Source organism: Acipenser ruthenus, chromosome 3 (assembly GCF_902713425.1).
Source record: "Acipenser ruthenus chromosome 3, fAciRut3.2 maternal haplotype, whole genome shotgun sequence".
Taxonomy (NCBI): domain Eukaryota; kingdom Metazoa; phylum Chordata; class Actinopteri; order Acipenseriformes; family Acipenseridae; genus Acipenser; species Acipenser ruthenus.
The window spans coordinates 556,129-580,512 of NC_081191.1; the positions used below are offsets into that span (position 1 = coordinate 556,129).

The 24,384-nt window shown below is 42.4% G+C and overlaps 1 protein-coding gene across 4 annotated transcripts in view; it reads right to left on the reverse strand.

Annotated features, from left to right (window-relative positions):
* Nucleotides 1-3,412: 3,412 nt before the first annotated feature.
* LOC117435447 (CMP-N-acetylneuraminate-beta-galactosamide-alpha-2,3-sialyltransferase 1-like) overlaps nt 3,413-24,384 on the reverse strand; it is a 71,992-nt gene continuing 51,020 nt past the window's right edge. For all 4 annotated transcript variants that reach the window (XM_059010143.1, XM_059010139.1, XM_034920934.2 and 1 more), the window contains 4 exons: nt 20,105-20,284; nt 19,228-19,273; nt 9,619-9,738; nt 3,413-9,105 (listed from right to left, as the gene is read on the reverse strand). In XM_059010143.1, the coding sequence (XP_058866126.1) occupies nt 8,935-9,105; nt 9,619-9,738; nt 19,228-19,273; nt 20,105-20,284 (517 nt within the window). In that variant the 3' untranslated portion in view covers nt 3,413-8,934. The remainder of the gene's footprint in view (nt 9,106-9,618; nt 9,739-19,227; nt 19,274-20,104; nt 20,285-24,384) is intronic.

Genomic DNA, 24,384 nt, shown 5'->3' on the forward strand with positions numbered 1-24,384 from the left:
CATACCTGCAGATCCAACGTGACGCTCCCTGAGCTCACTAGATACCTGCAGATCCAACGTGACGCTCCCTGAGCTCACTACATACCTGCAGATCCAACGTGACGCTCCCTGAGCTCACTACATACCTGCAGATCCAACATGACGCTCCCTGAGCTCACTACATACCTGCAGATCCAACGTGACGCTCCCTGTAGATACCTGCAGATCCAACGTGATGCTCCCTGAGCTCACTACATACCTGCAGATCCAACGTGACGCTCCCTGAGCTCACTACATACCTGCAGATCCAACGTGACGCTCCCTGAGCTCACTACATACCTGCAGATCCAACATGACGCTCCCTGAGCTCACTACATACCTGCAGATCCAACGTGACGCTCCCTGCAGATACCTGCAGATCCAACGTGACGCTCCCTGAGCTCACTACATACCTGCAGATCCAACGTGACGCTCCCTGAGCTCACTACATACCTGCAGATCCAACGTGACGCTCCCTGAGCTCACTACATACCTGCAGATCCAACATGACGCTCCCTGAGCTCACTAGATACCTGCAGATCCAACGTGACGCTCCCTGCAGATACCTGCAGATCCAACGTGATGCTCCCTGAGCTCACTACATACCTGCAGATCCAACGTGACGCTCCCTGAGCTCACTACATACCTGCATATCCAATGTGACGCTCCCTGAGCTCACTACATACCTGCAGATCCAACATAAGAACATAAGAACATAAGAAAGTTTACAAACGAGAGGAGGCCATTCAGCCCATCTTGCTCGTTCGGTTGTTAGTAGCTTATTGATCCCAGAATCTCATCAAGCAGCTTCTTGAAGGATCCCAGGGTGTCAGCTTCAACAACATTACTGGGGAGTTGGTTCCAGACCCGCACAATTCTCTGTGTAAAAAAGTGCCTCATATTTTCTGTTCTGAATGCCCCTTTATCTAATCTCCATTTGTGACCCCTGGTCCTTGTTTCTTTTTTCAGGTCAAAGAAGTCCCCTGGGTCAACATTGTCTATACCTTTTAGGATTTTGAATGTTTGAATCAGATCACCGCGTAGTCGTCTTTGTTCAAGACTGAATAGATTCAATTCTTTTAGCCTGTCTGCATACGACATGCCTTTTAAACCCGGGGTAATTCTGGTTGCTCTTCTTTGCACTCTTTCTAGAGCAGCAATATCCTTTTTGTAACGAGGTGACCAGAACTGAACACAATATTTAACATTACTTCCCTTGATTTAAATTCAACACTTCTCACAACATGACGCTCCCTGAGCTCACTACATACCTGCAGATCCAACGTGACGCTCCCTGAGCTCACTACATACCTGCAGATCCAACGTGACGCTCCCTGAGCTCACTAGATACCTGCAGATCCAACGTGACGCTCACTGAGCTCACTACATACCTGCAGATCCAACGTGACGCTCCCTGAGCTCACTACATACCTGCAGATCCAATGTGACGCTCCCTGAGCTCACTACATACCTGCAGATCCAACGTGACGCTCCCTGAGCTCACTAGATACCTGCATATCCAATGTGACGCTCCCTGAGCTCACTAGATACCTGCAGATCCAACGTGACGCTCCCTGAGCTCACTACATACCTGCAGATCCAACGTGACGCTCCCTGAGCTCACTACATACCTGCAGATCCAACGTGACGCTCCCTGAGCTCACTACATACCTGCAGATCCAACGTGACGCTCCCTGAGCTCACTAGATACCTGCAGATCCAACGTGACGCTCACTGAGCTCACTACATACCTGCAGATCCAACGTGACGCTCCCTGCAGATACCTGCAGATCCAACATGACGCTCCCTGAGCTCACTACATACCTGCAGATCCAACATGACGCTCCCTGAGCTCACTACATACCTGCAGATCCAACGTGACGCTCCCTCCGGAATCCCCAGTGATGACTGGTGGCTTCACACAGCCAGGACGCAAACCTGCACTCCCCTGACTCTACGACTCAGGGACCCTTGCACTCCCCTGACTGTACGACTCGGGGACCCATACTTGGGAACCCCTGCACTCCCCTGAATGTACGACTTGGGGACCCCTACTCGGAGACCCCTGCACCCCTCTAACTGTATGACTTGGGGACCCCTGCACTCCCTGACTGTAGGACTCGGGGACCCCTGCACTCCTGTGACTGTACGACTCGGGGACCCCTACTCGGAGACCCCTGCACCCCCTGACTGTACGCCTCGGGGACCCCTGGACTCCCCTGAATGTACGACTTGGGGACCCCTGCACCCCCTAACTGTATGACTCGGGGACCCCTGCATCCCCCTGACTGTATGACTAGGGGACCCCTGCACCCCCCTGACTGTACAGCTTGGGGACCCCTGCACTCCCCTGACTGTACAACTCGGGGACCCCTGCACCCCCTGACTGTACCAGGGGTGCCACTCAGGGACCCTACACACCACGTGGCCATGCCTTTACCATGTGAGCTACTCGGGGACCCTTGCACTCCCTGACTGTACGACTCATGAACCCCTGCACCCCCCTGACTGTACCAGGGGAGCAACTCAGGGACCCTGCACACCACGCGACCGTGCCTTTACCATGTGAGCTACTCGGGGACCCTTGCACTCCCTGACTGTACGACTCATGAACCCCTGCACCCCCCTGACTGTACCAGGGGAGCCACTCAGGGACCCTGCACACCATGCGACCGTGCCTTTACCATGTGAGCTACTCGGGGACCCTTGCACTCCCTGACTGTACGACTCATGAACCCCTGCACCCCCCTGACTGTACCAGGGGAGCCACTCAGGGACCCTGCACACCACGCGACCGTGCCTTTACCATGTGAGCTACTCGGGGACCCCTGCACCCCCCTGACTGTACGACTCAGGGAGCCCTGCACTCCCCTGACTGTATGACTCGGGGACCCCTGCACCCCTGTCTGTATGACTCGGGGACCCCTGCACCCCTGTCTGTATGACTCGGGGACCCCTGCACCCCTGACTGTATGACTCGGGGACCCCTGCACCCCGACTGTACCAGGGGAGCCACTCAGGGACCCTGCACACCATGCGGCCGTGCCTTTACCAGGAAGCCACTCACCAGATTTATTTAACCACAGACAGCATTGTTGTACTCATTTCTTTGAATAAATAAGATGTTCCCTAGAACATCATGGAGTCCATTACAATGACCTCCCTAAGATGTATATAGCAGCCATTTCACTGACCTCATTCTACTACATGTGTATTGACATGTGACATAAAGGAGTTAAGGAATCACCACTGGTGGAAATCAAGCAGGAATAAAAGGGTGCAAATCTGTTCAGATCAATACAATAATACCCCTGGAACTGGATTTGAAATGATATTTAAACAACATCACAAAGCACAATACATTAGGAATCGGTACACAAAGACAGACTTTTTTTTAATGATGTTTTTATTGTATCCTCACCAGTAATTCAATTTCAAGTGATTTTAATATCAATAGCTACAAATAATAATTAAAACAAATTAAAACAATTGAAGAAGACAAGAGATTAATAAGAATGATTGATTACACAAAATTACAAGAAGCAAATACAATAGATACAAACAATTATGTTTGTAAATCAGATTAACAAAAGCTAAACTAAAAGTATCTTTAATCTTGATTTAAAAATATTGTCTAATAGAAAAGGGCAATGAGTTCCACAATGTGGGGGCATTATAAGTAAATGTACTTTCCCCTCTCCTTTTCAAGTTTACCTTTGCTAGGCGTGGAGGTTTATATGGGACAGAATCTCTCCCAGGTAATCCAGTGCCCACTCCCTCAGGGACAGTGTGTATGCTCTTTATTTGACCAGCATTGGCTCATATGGCATGCACTTCTACATGTGCTTGTTTCTCTGGCCTTCCCTCCACAGAGGAGGGTCACTCATCAGTGATTTTGCAGCAGCTGCACTCTGATGAACAAGTCAACGAACAACAGAGGATTGCGCCTAGGCTTGACCCCGGAGCATTAAGAACTGCAGACTGGGACACTGGCGTTGAGTTAGACCTATGAACAGTAATCACTGTCATAGCATGCTGATTAAGAGTCCTCACATACAGTTTTCTTCATCGTTTTAACATTTACAGGGTTTATATATAGGGGCTGTTGCACAACTATCAGCCATTTACAATCCTGATAGGTTCATAAGGCACTTACAGCGATATTGATCCAATGTGGCTCAGGTACTGTGCAGTAACCTCCACACGCACAGCATTTCTGCATTTTCTTCCAAGAATTGCACTTGCTGGTGCTTAGCTTGCACTTTCCTGCAGGTCCTGCAGTTCATATGTGATTCCAGTCACATGGAAGATGCCAGGAGCGCTTTCTTCATGTCTGCAATGCCTGGAATTACGTCTCTGCATTACTACAAGGACTGTCTGTAACCCTATAGCGTGTGGATGGAATGGGTGGGAACACTACAGTACTAAAACACACTGCCGTCTGTCCTAGTGCAAACTAGACAGGAAATACAGAATACAGAAAAACTACTACAAAATGCCTCTTAATCTCCTGTTTTCTTCAATTGTTTCTCAAAATGTCTTTGTAAAATCTACCATTTACTGTATAGGTAAGTTAACCCCTTCAGCATCTGATGACTGAAGCCAATATTAATAAGAATGATAGCCAAGATTTGATCCACACATTTCAAATGCACTCAATAAGCCAAGTTAAAGAAGTAAAGCCATCCTCACCCTTACAGTATAAATAAAGTTTATAACTAAAGTTCGGGAGGAGGGTAAGACGCCAATCTCCGCGTCACCGAATTGAATCATTCAATTTACACATTAGCTCATTAGATTGTTTGCACTATAAATACCCTCTTCACTTCTAATTTGCGTTTTGATTTCATCATATACCCACCACCTCCCCACCTCCACCTCTTTTAAAAATTGTGGTTTTATCTATGGGGGTCTCCACCTCGTCCAGTCGGCCAGGCAGCGAGCCCTCAAACCAAGTTAACATACTTCTGTGTCATTTTGCATACTCTGCATTATTCTTATATTATTCAAATATTTGTACTAAAACATGTTGTGATTGGTGTTTGTCCCAACTACTGAAAGAGATGATTTCTAGATCAAGTGCCAAGTGACCAAAGGACTGAGTACAGACTTACAGGACTTACCCCAACTTGTATTTAAGCACATATTCACTTAAAAAATGTTAGTCCCAATTGTGCCTAGTTTAACTTGGCCATCTAATATCACATCTTATTATTATTATGATTATTATTATTAATAACAATCATAATAATATGAGATTCGAGCCCAGACATTCAGGGGAGACTGAAGCTTGAAGGCAACGCCTTCAACCCAGACACACCTTCTTATTCTAATGTTAGGGCTTTTAATACACAAGTGCTAATACTCACTCTTCAGCAACAATGAATGGGTCGTAGCTAATGAACTAATTCCATAAACCCTGCCTGTCATGCACTTCTATTCATTATGTATAGATTCAGAAGCATAAATCATTTATATAAATATTGCATGATCCAAAGAGACACACTGAAAAATCAACCTGGCTATTATACTGACACCCAAGAAAATAAACAGAACAGATACAAGTAACTACTAAATCAGACAGAACCAAAATAAACAGAACAGATACAAGTAACTACTAAATCAGACAGAACCAAAATAAACAGAACAGATACAAGTAACTACTAAATCAGACAGAACCAAAATAAACAGAACAGATACAAGTAACTATTAAATCAGACAGGACGAAAATAAACAGAAGAGATACAAGTAACTACTAAATCAGACAGGACGAAAATAAACAGAACAGATACAAGTAACTACTAAATCAGACAGAACCAAAATAAACAGAAGAGATACAAGTAACTACTAAATCAGACAGAACCAAAATAAACAGAAGAGATACAAGTAACTACTAAATCAGACAGAACCAAAATAAACAGAAGAGATACAAGTAACTACTAAATCAGACAGGACGAAAATAAACAGAACAGATACAAGTAACTACTAAATCAGACAGAACCAAAATAAACAGAACAGATACAAGTAACTACTAAATCAGACAGGAAGAAAATAAACAGAACAGATACAAGTAACTACTAAATCAGACAGGACGAAAATAAACAGAACAGATGCAAGTAACTACTAAATCAGACAGAACCAAAATAAACAGAAGAGATACAAGTAACTACTAAATCAGACAGAACCAAAATAAACAGAAGAGATACAAGTAACTACTAAATCAGACAGGAAGAAAATAAACAGAACAGATACAAGTAACTACTAAATCAGACAGGACGAAAATAAACAGAACAGATGCAAGTAACTACTAAATCAGACAGAACCAAAATAAACAGAACAGATACAAGTAACTACTAAATCAGACAGAACCAAAATAAACAGAACAGATACAAGTAACTACTAAATCAGACAGAACCAAAATAAACAGAAGAGATACAAGTAACTACTAAATCAGACAGGACGAAAATAAACAGAACAGATACAAGTAACTACTAAATCAGACAGGACGAAAATAAACAGAACAGATGCAAGTAACTACTAAATCAGACAGAACCAAAATAAACAGAAGAGATACAAGTAACTACTAAATCAGACAGAACCAAAATAAACAGAAGAGATACAAGTAACTACTAAATCAGACAGGAAGAAAATAAACAGAACAGATACAAGTAACTACTAAATCAGACAGAACCAAAATAAACAGAACAGATACAAGTAACTACTAAATCAGACAGAACCAAAATAAACAGAAGAGATACAAGTAACTACTAAATCAGACAGGACGAAAATAAACAGAAGAGATACAAGTAACTACTAAATCAGACAGAACCAAAATAAACAGAAGAGATACAAGTAACTACTAAATCAGACAGAACCAAAATAAACAGAACAGATACAAGTAACTACTAAATCAGACAGAACCAAAATAAACAGAAGAGATACAAGTAACTACTAAATCAGACAGAACCAAAATAAACAGAACAGATACAAGTAACTACTAAATCAGACAGAACCAAAATAAACAGAACAGATACAAGTAACTACTAAATCAGACAGGACGAAAATAAACAACAGATACAAGTAACTATTAAATCAGACAGGATGAAAATAAACAACAGATACAAGTAACTACTAAATCAGACAGAACCAAAATAAACAGAACAGATACAAGTAACTACTAAATCAGACAGAACCAAAATAAACAGAAGAGATACAAGTAACTACTAAATCAGACAGAACCAAAATAAACAGAACAGATACAAGTAACTACTAAATCAGACAGAACCAAAATAAACAGAAGAGATACAAGTAACTACTAAATCAGACAGAACCAAAATAAACAGAACAGATACAAGTAACTACTAAATCAGACAGAACCAAAATAAACAGAAGAGATACAAGTAACTACTAAATCAGACAGAACCAAAATAAACAGAACAGATACAAGTAACTACTAAATCAGACAGGACGAAAATAAACAGAACAGATACAAGTAACTACTAAATCAGACAGAACCAAAATAAACAGAACAGATACAAGTAACTACTAAATCAGACAGAACCAAAATAAACAGAACAAGCAGCTACTAAATCATCAAACTTAAGAACACGAGTAAAACAGGGCATATAAACTCACACTCTACAGAGTTTAAACTAACTGATGGAATCCAGTGGTTTGAGAAGTAAAATATGGACTACAATAATTATAATTCTGAATTTGAAGTCTTTAATTTCGTACCAACCGAAAACACAAGTAGCAAATAGGCTATGTGTTTTACTGGCAGCCATGCGTACACTGACCCCATAGATAAAACGTTCCATGTAATGTGAGTGCAGTTTATGTAAGGTACTGTAGAGTATTATAACATGCCAATGCAGTACCATGATGTGCTCAAATCATTTGGTTACAATTTAAAATAATCTGTTATTATGTTAGCACTGTACAGTAATGAGTGCTGTGCAGCAGCATGATTTATTTTGTGTTACCAGTCCAGCCTAGAGGCTGAAGTAAAACGAAAGTGTGCTAGGCATTCATTTGATTTCACTAGTGTACTGTATGTGCCTCCTGTAGAGATTTTTATTTTTACATAATGTAATGTGTACAGAGAACACATTCATATTATTTCAACGCAATGATTTATGCATTTCAAATAAATTGAGCACTATAATTGTGTATGTGTGCGATTTCTGTTTTTAAACTAGACACCTCCTCATTTCAGACAGCCTGTCTGTCTCCAGGCATGTCCGGTTTAGCGAGGGACTGCTGCTGACAAGCTTGGTTAAAGAAATGCTCACTTTTTATGCCTTACTTTCAGATAGTCTATTAGAGTTGCAATGCCTATGTCATATAAATAATGAAACTTTTTAACTTCAGAACTCCTCATTGGAAAGCATCAGAACCAATGCAAGTGCACAGTAGGTGAGTTAATGGGATTATTTAATTAGCTATACCCTTTTATGGACTTTTTAACATCTTTTAAACCCATGCAATAAAAGGAGTCTCCTCATTCCAGCACTCCCTTTACTGCAGGAATTCATATTTTCCAAGAACTCTTTCACAGCAGTTTTTTCATCATTACTGTATGCCACGATTCTAGAACGATATTGTTCTGTAAATTAGATCACCATAACATTATATAAATTATATCATATAAAATGAAATAAGAAGAAATAAAAACAACCCAAGGATGCAAACTGCCCAGAGCAAACATGCACACTACGATAATCTGTTTGGTATGGAACACCCACAATCCATACAACTACAACAATAACACCTGCCCCACATTTGCACTTAATTCTGTCTATTCCTTTTAAAAAAGAGGGATACACATTTTGGCTTAATGAAGCTTATAAAAGTCTCTAAATATAAATGTATCAGATATGATAGTAATTCCAAATTATACAAGGTACGAATTCATCAACTCCCCTTAAAGAAGTTGATTTTGCCGACATCGGCGAGTGTTCTGGTGATGTTGTATTCATAGTCCCCATCGTGGACCCCTGTTTGTCTGAAGTACCCTCCTCCAATGTTCTCCCAGTAGTGATGCCAGTTGCCCTCACTGTTTGCTCCAAATCCATAAACATTCACCTGTAGAAAGTGAGACTTTTAATACAATGTAATGTAGATTATAGAGCATACATGTTAACGTGCCAATACACCACTGCTCCTACTGATTCTATTAAAGGGTATTGGTTGAACTCCATACTATTACAAAGGGTCAGCATCAATAGCTTCACTGCCATTTGAATTCTGTACTATTAAAAAGGGTTTTATGGGGTCCCCCTGTTCACACGTTAGCATCAATAGCTTCATTGCCATTTGAATTCTGTACTATTAAAAAGGGTTTTATGGGGTCCCCCTGTTCACACGTCAGCATCAATAGCTTCACTGCCATTCGAATTTCGGGTTCATTTAAAATAGGTCTGGTGAAGATATACATTCTTTTTAAACTCCAAACCAATACAATTTTCAAAACAAAGCTATATGACTATAATTATATAATTAGAGAAGTACCTTTATGTTAAAATACTTTCCAACCACAGGATTCAACGGTATGATCTGAAGGGCCTCAAACTAAAGCTGTATTGAAAGTGACCTTACCTCATCACATATGTGAACAGCAAACATTAACGTCAGAAATCCAGTGGATGGGTACCTCCCTCGGTTTTCAAGCCAGTTATCATCCACGTACTTGAAAAAGGTTGGGTTGATGATTAAGATCTGTATGAAAAAGAGATCTCTCTGTTAGCCACAATGCACAGCATCTTTCATTTCTTTATTCCACCTTTTTATATTGCTGTGTTAATTGGCCCAGTGATAATACATTTGAAGATTTGATGCTGTTTATTAAACTAACTGTATATATTGTAAGGGATTGGTCAGTAAAACTGGGAAAACAATGTAAACAAACAGGTGGGTAAACACTTCTTATTGTGCAGAGACAATACATGGCAGCACTAGGACCATGTGGAACCTACTGGAGTCAGGGTTGGCTCCAGTCCAAATTAAGTATTATTTCAATTCTATGTTTTTGTTAATTGTCATCAACAATGTAATTGATTGTTAAAAACTCTGTGTTTGTGAGTGTTGGATGAGGGAGAACGTGAGGAGTTTGGTTGGTGAGTGGAGATTGGAGAGTGGAGAGTGGGGAGTGGGGAGTGGAGAGTGGAGAGTGGAGAGTGGAGAGTGGAGAGTGAGTTGAAGAAAATTATTTGTTATTTGTTATTTGGCTTACTGGTAAACGAACACTGAAACAGGTATTTGGATTATAGCTTTGGATTGTGATTTGGTTTTGACGACGAGGGAACAGGCTTAGCCTGCCTCGTATTTACCTGTTTAGATAGGGCCCGAGAACGGGTGAGGCTTTTGTTTTGTTTTCTTTTATTTTGTGTATTGTAAATAATAAACACACGCTCCTGGCTGTCAAGTCTGTGTTTAAAGGAGGAAAGGTCTGTGACTGGAAGGCAATCCATCACATTGTGGTACCAGAAGTGGGGCTCTTTGTCTGAATGCCAATTTATACTCTTACCCTGTGAAAACCTGGGAATAAAGCACCAAACATGGAGGCAGCAGTACAGGCACAACTGCAGGTGAGTGCAGCCCGACAAGAACCCAATCGTCTTGTACAACAACAGCTGACTCTAATCCAAAAGCAACTAAATAAAGTAACGAAAGAACGAGTGGTACCAGTGACCCCTGTCTTGCCAAAAATGACTGAACGGGATGATGTGGAGGCGTTTCTCCTAACCTCCGAACGGACCGCGGAATGGGAGAAATGGCCTCAAGAGCAATGGGCAGGGATGCTCGCACCACTTTTAATCGCCGATGCCCAAAAAGCCTACTTTGACTTGGAAGCTGATACAGTGGCTGACTATGTACAGTTGAAAAAGGAGATCTTGGCACGGACGGGAGTTACCTCAGCGGTAAGAGCTTAGCGGTTCCATGACTGGCTGTTTCAGAAGGATGAAGTACCACGTTCGCAGATGTTTGACCTTATACATCTGGCGCAGAGATGGTTACAGAATGAGATCAACTCATCGGCTCGGGTGGTGGAGCTACTTGTTATGGACAGGTATTTGTGGGCATTACCTTTCCATTTGAGGAAAATGGTGGGGCAGACCAGCCCTAATAGTGCAGAGGACCTAATCTCTCTGGTTGAGAGACACATGGTTGCGAACAGGCTGGCTCGCCTTACCGCTGAGGAACAACGGCACGTTAAACTGCGCACCCCATTCCTGAAGAACCAAGAACCCATGGAACAGGGTAAGACTGTGTTTGGGAAATGGGGTGCTGAAGAGCTGCCAAGAGCTGTGAAGGGACCTTGGTGTGAAACCTATGGGGGGGGGGAGTAATCCTGACATTATCTGTTTCAATTGTCATCAACAAGGACACATTGCCAGACACTGTAAAACAGAGGTAGAAGAAATGGATTGCAGTGTGCTAGTGCCTATAGAGATATGGATGATAAGCAGTGTAATTATGTTACCACTAGTAACAACTTGTTTACCTCACGAATGGTAGCGGATGACTATTTGTGTAATGTGCGTGTAGCGGGTCAAGAGGCTTTGGCTCTTTTGGATTCCAGCTGTGGTCAAAGTTTGAACACCGTCTCATTAATTGAAAGTTTAAAATTGCCTAGTTGTAATGAAGTGCGGATTAATTGTATTCATGGCGATATTAAAACTTACCCAGCTAAATTAGTGGAGATAGAAATTGGAGGGGACTTGGTACGATACAAGTTTGGAGTGGTTCCTCGCTTACCTTACCCAGTAGCTGTAGGTAGGGACTGCCCCAATTTTGAGGAAATATTAAAGAGAAAACAAGATTTATCCTCATTACAGGCAGAGGATGAGAAACCCAGAGGAGAGGTTCGTGAGGTAGACCAGTTGTTTGCATTTTCAGAGGAACTGTTTGCTGAACCTGGTAAAACTAGAAAAACGAGGAAACAGAAAAAACAGGATGGGGTTACAGGAAAAAGACATAAAATACCAGGAAAATGTGATGTGTTGGTTAATTCAGGGACAGAATCTGAGAGTACTGTTGAAAGTGTACCGAAAAGCAGTGAACCGCCTACACCACAAAGGTTACCTTCTGGAAAGTGCTCTAGGAAAAGTGAAACAACGAGGCAGGAAAGACTTAGCAGAAGCTGTGATAGGAGAAAGGGAGATGTCAGTACAAATGTGGAATGAATTGCCTGTCTCCCAAATGGATTTCAGGAAAGAGCAACTAGCAGACCCAAATTTACATGCTGCTTTTGAGCAAGTTTATGAAATTGATGACAATTATGAAAACACTAGAGACAGCTTACCCGTTCCACATTTTATTACCAGACACGACTTATTGTACCGCGTGACAAAAACTGAGCAAGGGGATTGGTTGGAACAATTACTGGTACCCTATAAGTTTAGAGACTTGATTTTTTATTTATCTCAATCATGTGTTGGGTGGTCATCTGGGTGCACATACGACAAGAGAAAGAATTTTGAATAGATTCTTTTAGCCAGGGGTTTACCAGGATATTCTTAATCGCTGTAAGCAATGTAGAGAGCGTCAGCTGGTTTCGGAGAAAAAAACGACACCAGCCCCTTTAATATCACTACCCATTATTGACATCCTGTTTACTCGTATTGGGATGGATTTGATTGGACCTCTGGAAAAACAAACTCGGGTCATCGATACATTCTAGTTATTGTAGATTATGCAACCAGGTACCCAGAAGCAATTCCGTTGAGAATCCCCAGCACCAAGAATGTAGCGCAAGCCCTCTTACAGGTTTTTAGCAGGGTGGGTTTTCCGAATGAGGTGATCACGGATCAGAAAACGCCTTTCGTAGCTTCTGTATTAAAAGAGCTGTGCAAGTTGTGCCAGATTAAGAAAATAGTGACCTCAGTTTACCATCCACAGATGGACAGGCTCGTGGAACGATTTAATAAAACGTTGAAACAAATGTTAAAAAAATGGATGCAGGCCGATGGTAAGGATTGGGACAGGTCGCTACCCTATGTACTTGCTTTTGTGTTTGCTTTTAGAGAAGTACCTCAAAGTTCCACTGGGTTTTCCCCCTTTGAATTACTATATGGGAGACAACCCTGGGGAATTTTGGATGTCATAAAAGAAACCTGGGAGGAGAAACATAGTTCAGGCGATAATTTAATTGAGTATGTCTGTCAAATGAAAGAAAGAATGAGCAAGGTAGCTGAAATCATCAAACAAAATATGGAAGATATACAGGAGGAACAACAGTGACACTATAATGCTGGGGCCAGGCTGCGAAATTTCAATGTAGGGGATAAAGTATTGGTTTTACTTCCCTTGCATGTACATAAGTTTTTAGCTAAATGGCAGGGGCCATATCAGGTAGTAGAGAAAGTATCTGACGGAAACTACTGACTGTTTAGACCAGATAAGAGAAAACCATATCAACTGTTTCATGTTAATTTGTTGAAACCATGGGAAGAGGGACAGATAGCAGATGTAACACGCACAGGCAGTAAATTTGAATTCTGAAAATATCGTAATTAGTGAACATTTGTCAGAAACCCAAAAGGCTGAAATAATGCATTTACTCAACGAAAACCAGGATGTGTTTTCATATTTGCCACGGAGAACTAATCTGATAAAAACACAAAATTGTTACACCACTAGGGGTAGTAGTTAGAAAATCACCATATAGAATCCCTCAAGCTAAACGGGAGAGCATGACAGCAGAGATCCAAAATATGTTAAAATGCATGTAATTGAAGAGTCAGACAGCAATTGGTTAAGTCCAGTTGTGATGGTGCCGAAACCGGATGGCACCATCTGATTTTGTATTGATTTTAAGGCTGTAAATGAAGTGTCAAAATTTGATGCTTATCCCATGCCAAGGATAGATGAAATGATTGAGAAATTGGGACAGGCTAAATTTATAACGACACCAGACCTAACAAAAGGCTATTGGCAAGTTCCCTTAGAAGAAAGTTCTAAGGAGAAAACAGCATTTTCTACTCCAGAAGGTCTTTTTCAGTTTACAGTTCTCCCATTTGGTCTTTATGGGGCAGCACCTCATGAATAAGGTTCTTAGACCCCACCAGCAGTATGTGGCGGTATACCTGGATGATGTGGTTATTTTTAGTGAGGATTGGGAATCCCATTTACGTCAGGTGAGGGCAGTGCTGCATTCATTGCAGGTCTGATCTGGCCGCTCCCTACTTGATACCGCAAATACTCCAACTCACTCTTCCCAATGGCATATTTCTTTGGGTTAGCAGTGAGCCCAGCCTCCCGCAAGGATTGCAGCACCACCGCTACTTTACACAGATGACTCGGCCAGTCCTCATTGTGGATAACCACATCATCTATGTAAGCAGCGGAGTACTGCTGATGGGGCCACAAAATGCGATCCATCATCCGCTGGAACGTGACTGGTGCTCCATGCAACCCAAAGGGCATGGTCCTAAATTGGTACAACTCGAAGAGAGTCGAAAACGCCGTCTTCCTTAAATGCGCTTTACTTGCTCTTATCTGCTCTTATTTTACTGCATTTAATCCTGTACTTTAGAGTACTGTAATCTGTCACAAGTGTTATTTAATCTGTAGTATTTTGTATTTAATTATATCCTGATGACACTATTATCTGCTCCATTATTGAATCATATTTTGTCATATACTTGTACTTGTTAGAACTGAAGTAATTGTATTTTATCTTGCTCTTAATTGTATAAATACTTGTACTGCGATTCTTGAAATGTATTTTTGTTTACGACTGTACGTCGCCCTGGATAAGGGCGTCTGCTAAGAAATAAATAATAATAATAATAATAATAATAATAATAATAATAATAATAATAATAATAATAATATATGGGGTCTCCTGTCTGTGCTGAGTCTGCTGCAAATTATCATGCGCCCATTTTCCTACAGACTCAAGACGTTTGCGCAGGTCCAACACATACCGGACTGTATTGGTTGAATTGTCCTGCTGCTCCTCCCACATCTCTCTGACCAGATCGAGCACACCCCAGGGTTCCCCCCCCCCCATACAGCAGCTTGAATGGTGAAAATCCTGTAGAAGCCTGAGGTACCTCTCTGATAGCAAAGAGAAGGGGAGGAATCAGCTGTTCCCAGTAGCGCACGTCACTGTCAATAAATCTGCGCAACAGGTTTTTGAGGGTCTTATTAAAACGCTCCACAAGACCATCATTCTGGGGTGAAAAACCAAGGTCCTAATGGTCTTAATCCCCAAAAGTTGACATGTTCCGCGGACTAGCCAGGACATAAAGTTGGTGCCTTGGTCGGTCAGTAGTTCCTTGGGGATCCCCACTCGGGAGAAAACCTTCACGAGCTTGTTGGCAACAGACTTATCAGACGCAGATCGGAGGGGAATGGCCTCTGGATAATGCGTAGCATAATCCAAAATGACCAATAGGTGTGTGTATCCCGCCACACTCCTTTCAAGCAGTCCCACTATATCTACTCCAATATGCTCAAACGGAGCTTCCACTAGGGGCAATGGCACCAGTGGAGCTCACGGGATGGCTCTAGGGCTAGCTTTCTGACACACCCCACAGCGTTCGCAAAAACACCTGACATCACCATCCAGCCCCAGCCAATAGAACCGGGTCACGAGCCTCGCTTTGGTCTTGTCCCTTCCCAAATGACCAGACAGGGGAAGAGCGTGAGCAAGCTGCAACAAATCCTCCTTAAAGGGCTGAGGAATGAGCAACTGGTGACGCACTTCCCCCGTCTGAGGTAATCTTTCAACACGGTACACAAGGCCTCGATTAATTTCAAAGTGAGGGTACGTGGCGGCGCGTCTTGGTTCGACCACCCGACCATTAACCACAGCTGCTTGGTCAAAGAGCCTGCCCAGCATGTCGTCACGCCCTTGCTCGAGTCGGAAGTCACGGGAACGAGCTAAAAAATCAGCAGGAGTAGCGCTGTTTCCAGACATCTTAGTGGGCATTGGTTCTGCTGTCTGGTACTGCTCTGCCAATTGGATCGCCCGACCCAGGGTGGCGGGTGCCTGTCGTTGCACCCAAAAGCGCGGCCCCGGAGCCAAGCACTGCAGGAACTGCTCGACTACAATCACCTCCACTAGCCTGGCAGTGGTGGTGGCTCCCGGGTTCAACCATCCCCGGACGTAATCCTGCGAGCGGTGCGTGATAGCCCTGGGGTGTTCCTCCGCAGAAAAGCTCTCCTCCCAGAATTTGCGGCGGTAGCCCTCCGGAGTCGCACCCACGTGGTTGAGGATGGCAGCTTTCAGTGTGGGGTACTCCATCCTTGCCGCCAGATCCAGGGTCCTTGTCGCTGCCTGCATCTCCCCCGTCAGCTGGGGCAGGAGGTAGCTAGCCCAATGCTCTCAGGCCCATCCGGCAGAGATTGACATAGCCTCGAACACCTCCAGGTATGCGTCCGGCCGATCCTCTGCTATCATTTTTGTTGGCCGCTGTAGCATTGGGTCGGGCGCAGCAGCTCTTACACTCCCCTGCCCTACCTCAGTCAGGGTTTGGTGCAGGAGGTCCATCATAGCGGGGTCCATTCTGCCTCCCTCGGCTGTTGCACTGCTTTGGTTGGGCAGTGCCAGTGAATCCCAATTCCTGACATCACATGTGGAAGGGTGGTGTGCAATTCACTGACACACACGGGAGACAGTAGTTTAATTTGAAAATACCGCACTGGTGCCCAGTTTTATTATTTTTGATGTTTTTCTTTTAGCCCACAGTGGGCGCTGTTGTCCATGGCCTGAGTACCGGCAATGGTACACAGGACCACAGGAATACCAATACTAATTAACAGTAAAAAAAAAACTGGCGCACTCACAGGTGCTCAAAATAATAATGAAAACAAAAGGCGAAAAGAAAAAGGAAAATAAAACACAGTAACAAAACTACAAAATAAAGGTGCTGCTTACGCAGTGCCCCCACTGCCGCTAAGCCGGTCAGCTCGGGATCTCCGTCCTACGCTGTTATGCACTATACACTGGGGTGGCCAAGGTTCCCCTATCACTACACACGTCCCCTTGGTTATGTAACAATATATTTTAATAAATTGTTTATTTATTGCTGGCTGTCTTCCTCAGCCGTGCTTGCCTGTTTTGGTTGCTTGCTCCAACCACTTGCCTTCTCAGCCAACGTCTCTGTGTGTTTCTAATCACGGCCACCCGAATGCACAACCAAGCGCAGTTCTTATGGGCCGAGCAATCCCCCAAGGCCCGCCTCTCAGCCACTCAGAGAGAGGGAAAGCCCACACACCCTCTTCCTCACCTCTCCATGTCATCACCATGACTGACAGGCAGATCTTACGAGACTGCTGCCCTCTTCCTGCAGAACCACGGATACACCAGATAGTCAGCACAGATCTCCCCTGTTACAGAGAGTATAAACAAAGGCAAACAAGATGCTCGGATATATTGTGAAAAGTGTTGAATTTAAATCAAGGGAAGTAATGTAAAAACTTTACAATGCATTAGTAAAACCTCATCTAGAATATTGTGTTCAGTTCTGGTCACCTCGTTACAAAAAGGATATTGCTGCTCTAGAAAGAGTGCAAAGAAGAGCGACCAGAATTATCCCGGGTTTAAAAGGCATGTCGTATGCAGACAGGCTAAAAGAATTTAATCTATTCAGTCTTGAACAAAGAAGACTACGCGGTGATCTGATTCAAGCATTCAAAATTCTAAAAGGTATAGACAATGTCAACCCAGGGGACTTTTTTGACCTGAAAAAGAAACAAGGACCAGGGGTCACAAATGGAAATTAGATAAAGGGTGTTCGGAACAGAAAATAGGAGGCATGTTTTTACACAGAGAATTGTGAGGGTCTGGAACCAACTCCCCAGTAATGTTGTTGAAGCTGACACCCTGGGATCCTTCAAGAAGCTGCTTGATGAGATTCTGGGATCAATCAGCTAATAACAACCAAACGAGCAAGATGGGCCGAATGGCCTCCTCTCGTTTGTAAACTTTCTTATGTTCTTAAAAGGGTTGGGCATGGGATGATTGCTGTCATTACCAATAAGTCAATATGGGAAAAAGTAAAGAACTATCTGAAGACCTTCAGCAGAAAATTATTAATTGTCATAAAGCTGTAGAAGGATACAAGAAGATAAGCATTTCAGTATCCCAATTTCAACTTATGTTTCTATTATCAAGAAGTACAAGACTCATGGTACTGTCACAATGCTCCATCGGTCTGGAAGGTTCTTTCTTACTGCGAGTTCCATACAATAACGCTGATGTGTGAATTACTATACCACGAGCTCAATGCAATAACGCTGATGTGTGAATTACTATACCACGAGCTCAATACAATAACGCTGATGTGTGAATTACTATACCACGAGCTCAATACAATAACGCTGATGTGTGAATTACTATACCACGAGCTCAATGCAATAACGCTGATGTGTGAATTACTATACCACGAGCTCAATGCAATAACGCTGATGTGTGAATTACTATACCACGAGCTCAATACAATAACGCTGATGTGTGAATTACTATACCACGAGCTCAATGCAATAACGCTGATGTGTGAATTACTATACCATGAGCTCAATACAATAACGCTGATGTGTGAATTACTATACCACAAGCTCAATGCAATAACACTGATGTGTGAATTACTATACCACGAGCTCAATGCAATAACACTGATGTGTGAATTACTATACCACGAGCTCAATACAATAACACTGATGTGTGAATTACTATACCACGAGCTCAATGCAATGATGCTGATGTGTGAATTACTATACCATGAGCTCAATGCAATAACACTGATGTGTGAATTACTATACCACGAGCTCAATGCAATAACGCTGATGTGTGAATTACTATACCACAAGCTCAATGCAATAACGCTGATGTGTGAATTACTATACCACGAGCTCAATGCAATAACACTGATGTGTGAATTACTATACCACGAGCTCAATGCAATGATGCTGATGTGTGAAAATCCCCCCTTGGGGTCCCGAGGACAGGAGTTGAGAATCACTGCTCTACAGCCTAACCTGAGAACTCAATAGAGTATCACACACACAGCTGTTATTCAGTAGAAGGATTTTCACCTAATTCTGGGGGACTGTACAGTATGTGCACAGTCAGGATTCTGAGGAAATGCTGAAGTGCCCTATACAGTAGGAGTTTAAGAGGAAATGTATTGCACAGGTTAACGCTAAGAACACAATATACAGGGCATCACTACAGGTATCTAACCCAGCACTCACCTTGTCCTTGCTGGCTGTGATTTTGGCTAAAACTCGAGCATATGTCCTGTAATGTAAAAAGGGAAATCAGTTAATCATAAACTACACTTCAAACTACAGTGGGAAGCTTTGCACCATTTTCTCTGTTTTTCTAAGTAAAAAAACTAACCAGCTGTCTATTTAAATGGATTAAATGGGTAACAAAAAAGCTTTATTATGATTTATTTCTTAGCAGACGCCCTTATCCAGGGCTACAAGATATCACATTATTTTTTACATACAATTACCCATTTATACAGTTGGGTTTTTACTGGAGCAATCTAGGTAAAGTACCTTGCTCAAGGGTACAGCAGCAGTGTCCCCCCCACCTGGGATTGAACCCACGACCCTCCGGTCAAGAGTCCAGAGCCCTAACCACTACTGCACACTGCTGCCCTGTATATTCATAAAACTGTTCTACACTGCTGTTTCTGAAAACATGCACAGCATGCCTTTAAAAAGCTACAAATTGCATTGTGTATAGATGTCACTCACATGGGTGTCGGGTCTCTTATTATACACATGTAATGAATGCTTTCATCCACCAGAGGGAGACCAATATCCACAACTATGACATGCATCACAGCTAAATTAAAACAGGTGGTTTTCTCATGGAAAGTGTAACCTTATGTTAATGCTGCAGCGGACAGAGAATCTTCTTACATCAGTTACTGTATATCAAATTCGTGTTGTTTCAATGGGCATGTACAGAACTGCAGGTCAATTTGTTTAATTTAGGTTTAATTTAGGTTTTTCTGACTCCCCTCTTTTTTGTATAAATTGTTGGTGAGTAGTCAATCTGTTACTCTAATGCAGTAATTACTAAACGTACACTTGATTCACCCTGCCTTTTACTTACTGTGTGATGTTTCCTGTTGTCAGCGCACTCACGAGCCACTGCAAGTCCAGGGTTTTGAAGGGAATCAGTACCAGGCTGGTATTAGGTTGCAGGTGTTTGGCACTTTCTGGGTACATGAAGTGATGAGTGGTTTTGCTGCCCACATCCTTTTCATATCCAGCTGTTATAGCTTGGTTCATTCTGTAATGAAATAGTAGTGGGATATCATTTTTATTACTATTATTTTGCAATACAAGGCACTAGGTTTGCAATAGTTGTTTTTGACGGATTATCTAAAATGAGTCTGTGCGTTTATTGTTACAAGTGTATTTAACAACAGTCTTGAAAACCTGAATGCGTACAAAAGATTGTTACACACTGCCGTGACAATGATGTCAGAGAATTCATTTCACGCTCATCTCAGAGAACCGGAAGATGAAATGATACAGAATACCGATCGGGCTGAGCGAGGTTAATCATTTGAAGGTTCATGTTTTTATCAGTGCTCATGATAATCGATGCATTGACGTTTTAGTTTTTTTTAACAGAAGATCCAATAACTAAAAACACTGTTGTGCATAATAGTTAAACAAAAAGCCACGACTTACATTCACATTAGAACACTTCCGACTATAAAGAAATACAAAGGACTTCAATTTTTAACATCTGAAAAGAATACGCTGCGTCTGCATCACGTGTCCCTTTAACATTGTAATAATAATAAAAACATACAATTTTTTAACAGAAGTCATTTCTATCTGAACTATGGTTGTTCATTACAGTTAACATTGTATGTCCAAAAAGCAAAGCAAAACATTTTAATCTCACAAATCCTAACTAATTTAACTATCATACTAAATTCTTCTTCTTTTTATATAATATTGCCATATAATCCAAACGAACATGCTATGAAACAAAATAATGTAAATCGGTAGATTTAATAGATTTAAAACAAGAGAACATTCAAAGAGGAGGTTAAATGTCTAAGAGACAGAAATGGCAAAATCATAGACGAAGAAAAATAAATAGCAAATATATTAAATGATTACTTTTCACAGTTTTTTACAAAGGAGGACACAGGCAACATGCCCCACATGTCAACCTGTTCCTATCCAGTTTTAAATAACTTTAGCATAAAAGAGGCAGAAGTGTTAAAGGGACTAGGAGCTCTTAAAATAAACAAATCCCCTGGGCCAGATGAGATCCTCCCAATAGTACTCCCAATAGAAATGAGAGAAGTTATTTACAAACCGCTAACCAAGATCATGCAACAGTCTCTTGACACAGGGGTTGTACCGACAGACTGGAAAATAGCAAATGTAGTGCCGATCCACAAAAAGGGAGACAAAACCCACCCAGGTAACTACAGACCAATAAGCCTGACTTCTATTATATGTCAACTTTTGGAAACTATAATAAGATCCAAAATGGAAAATTACCTATATGGTAACAATATCCTGGGAGACAGTCAGCCTGGTTTTAGGAAAGGGAGATCGTGTCTAACTAACCTGCTTGATTTTTTTGAGGATGCAACATCGACAATGGATAGTTGCAAAGCATATGACATGGTTTATTTAGATTTCCGGAAAGCTTTTGACAAAGTTCCACATAAAAGATTAATTCTCAAACTGAACACCGTAGGGATTCAAGGAAATGCATGCACATGGATTTGGGAGTGGTTAACATGTAGAAAACAGAAAGTACTGATTAGAGGAGAAACCTCAAAATGGAGCGAGGTAACCAGTGGTGTACCACAGGAATCAGTATTATGTCCTCTGCTATTCCTAATCTACATTAATGATTTAGATTCTGGTATAGTAAGCAAACTTGTTAAATTTGCAGACGACACAAAAATAGGAGTGGCAAACACTGCTGCAGCAGCAAAGGTCATCCAAAATGATCTAGACAGCATTCAGAACTGGGCAGACACATGGCAAATTACATTTAATAGAGAAAAGTGTAAAGTACTGCACGCAGGCAATAAAAATGTGCATTATAACAAGCACAAGACAAACACTCATGGTTTACAGCAACAACAGCGTCTCCTTTTAGGTCATAGCCAACCATTTACAAAGAAACAGATTACTTTGCTACGCCCCTATTTAAAGCCCTCCCTCATGACCCCTTGGTTAACGAGCGCATCTGCTTCTCCAATCTGTGGATGCCACGCCGTTTCCCGTCGGGGTCATTGAGTTCGTGTACCGTAGCTCCGTTTCTTTTCTAGCCGGCCGACCTACCCACGGGAATAAATTGTCCTGCCTTTTAGTCCAGGGTACTCTGTTCCCTTTACCTAGTGCCCTCACCGTTCGGGAGGGAGATCTAACACCAAGAATCATTCGATCTCTGTCACATATCCCAACCGCTCAACATCAATGATTGTGTTACAGGCTGTACTGTGCCCGTGGCAAGGTTTACCCTATACAATAATTGCCCCTTGATATGTGGAAATACTAGCGCCACAGTGCCTTCAACATCCTTACCCTCAATAGACCAGACCTGTCCCCAAGTGTGCGCTAGTGAGCGGTCATTATTTTGGCCCCACATTATGTCTGCGTTTGAGTGCCACATGTCCGGTATATTGAGAGGGGCGGGAGTAACATCTGCCCTTGATGGCCCAGTAACCTCACCCTCTCGGTCACACTGCGTTCCGACCCCCTTTGACTGGCGTTTGTTACCATTGTAGCAGGCTTCCACCAGCCCCCAGTCTTGTCTCATTAATGCTCCCTCCTATTTCCGCATCCTTCTCTCTTTATTTGTTTTTCTCAGGCGGAACAGAGGAGAAAACATTTCAGTTTGAAAAGGAAAAACATTATCAATCATTTCCCTTTCGTTTCTATCTGCCACATTTACGTGTGTGGTCGGGACTGCCAGTAATTTCACCAATTCTCTATAGTTTGGCCAGTCTCGACCCAGAATCACTGGGTTTGGTAGCCTTTCCGCCACCCCAACTGCCGGGTGATGTTTCATCGGATCAACCGATAAATATACTTTGACTGTGGGGTATGTTGCCGTGTCTCCATGGATACAGGATATAGCCACCTGACCTTGTGGCTGCCACAACACACTGCCCAAGAGAGACGTTCTAATTAAGGTCTGACCACACCCTGAGTCCACTAATGCATGGGTTTTCACATTTCCCAAAATCACATTAACAATACAAGGCCACTCCCAACCATTTTCCCCTCGCTGACCTGGTCCGACATGGCAATTTTCCCTTTCTGGTCCAATGTTGGACCCTGTCCGACATCATCAAAAAGACGAAAAAAAGATCTCTAGTCGTTTTTTCTCCGGAAAAAGCCAAGAAAACCATTCAATGGCCGAGTGAGACCGATAGGAGCCGAGAGAAGCCGAAAAAAAAATATCTCATGAATACAGATAGTCCCGACACCACATTGATAACACGGACATAAACAAACAAGATAGCTGCTTCTGCATCCAGCACTCAAAGAATATCACAGACATTTGCAGAGCTTTTTTAGATGTTATAGTAATAAAATAATGACTTGGATCGCATTATTGAGGAGTTTGGTGATAAAACGAGTGATCAGGAGATGATTTATCGGTATGCACTACTATCAAGAGGTATGTGAAAAAAACAGCGAACGAGGGGTGGGGCGGGGCTGGAGATGCAGTACTGAGTGTCCTGTTGATATGCAGTGCCTTTTAAACCTGTTTTACTGTGAAAAAAATATTTTTAAACAGCGCCACTAAAATAAACTGCGCGTGTGAAGAAAAATTGGACCTGACTCGCCTGAGACGCGCTGAATAAATGGACCGCTAAGGGTTCATTCAGATAACCAGCACAGCTGCAGGTGATTAACAGGGGTTAGTTTTAATAAGGTAACTCAGCACAGCTGCAGGTGATTAACAGGGGTTAGTTTTAATAAGGTAACTCAGCACAGCTGCAGGTGATTAACAGGGGTTAGTTTTAATAAGGTTACCAGCACAGCTGCAGGTGATTAACAGGGGTTAGTTTTAATTCAGGTACCTCAGCACAGCTGCAGGTGATTAACAGGGGTTAGTTTTAATAAGGTAACTCAGCACAGCTGCAGGTGATTAACAGGGGTTAGTTTTAATAAGGTTACCAGCACAGCTGCAGGTGATTAACAGGGGTTAGTTTTAATAAGGTAACTCAGCACAGCTGCAGGTGATTAACAGGGGTTAGTTTTAATAAGGTAACTCAGCACAGCTGCAGGTGATTAACAGGGGTTAGTTTTAATAAGGTAACTCAGCACAGCTGCAGGTGATTAACAGGGGTTAGTTTTAATAAGGTAACTCAGCACAGCTGCAGGTGATTAACA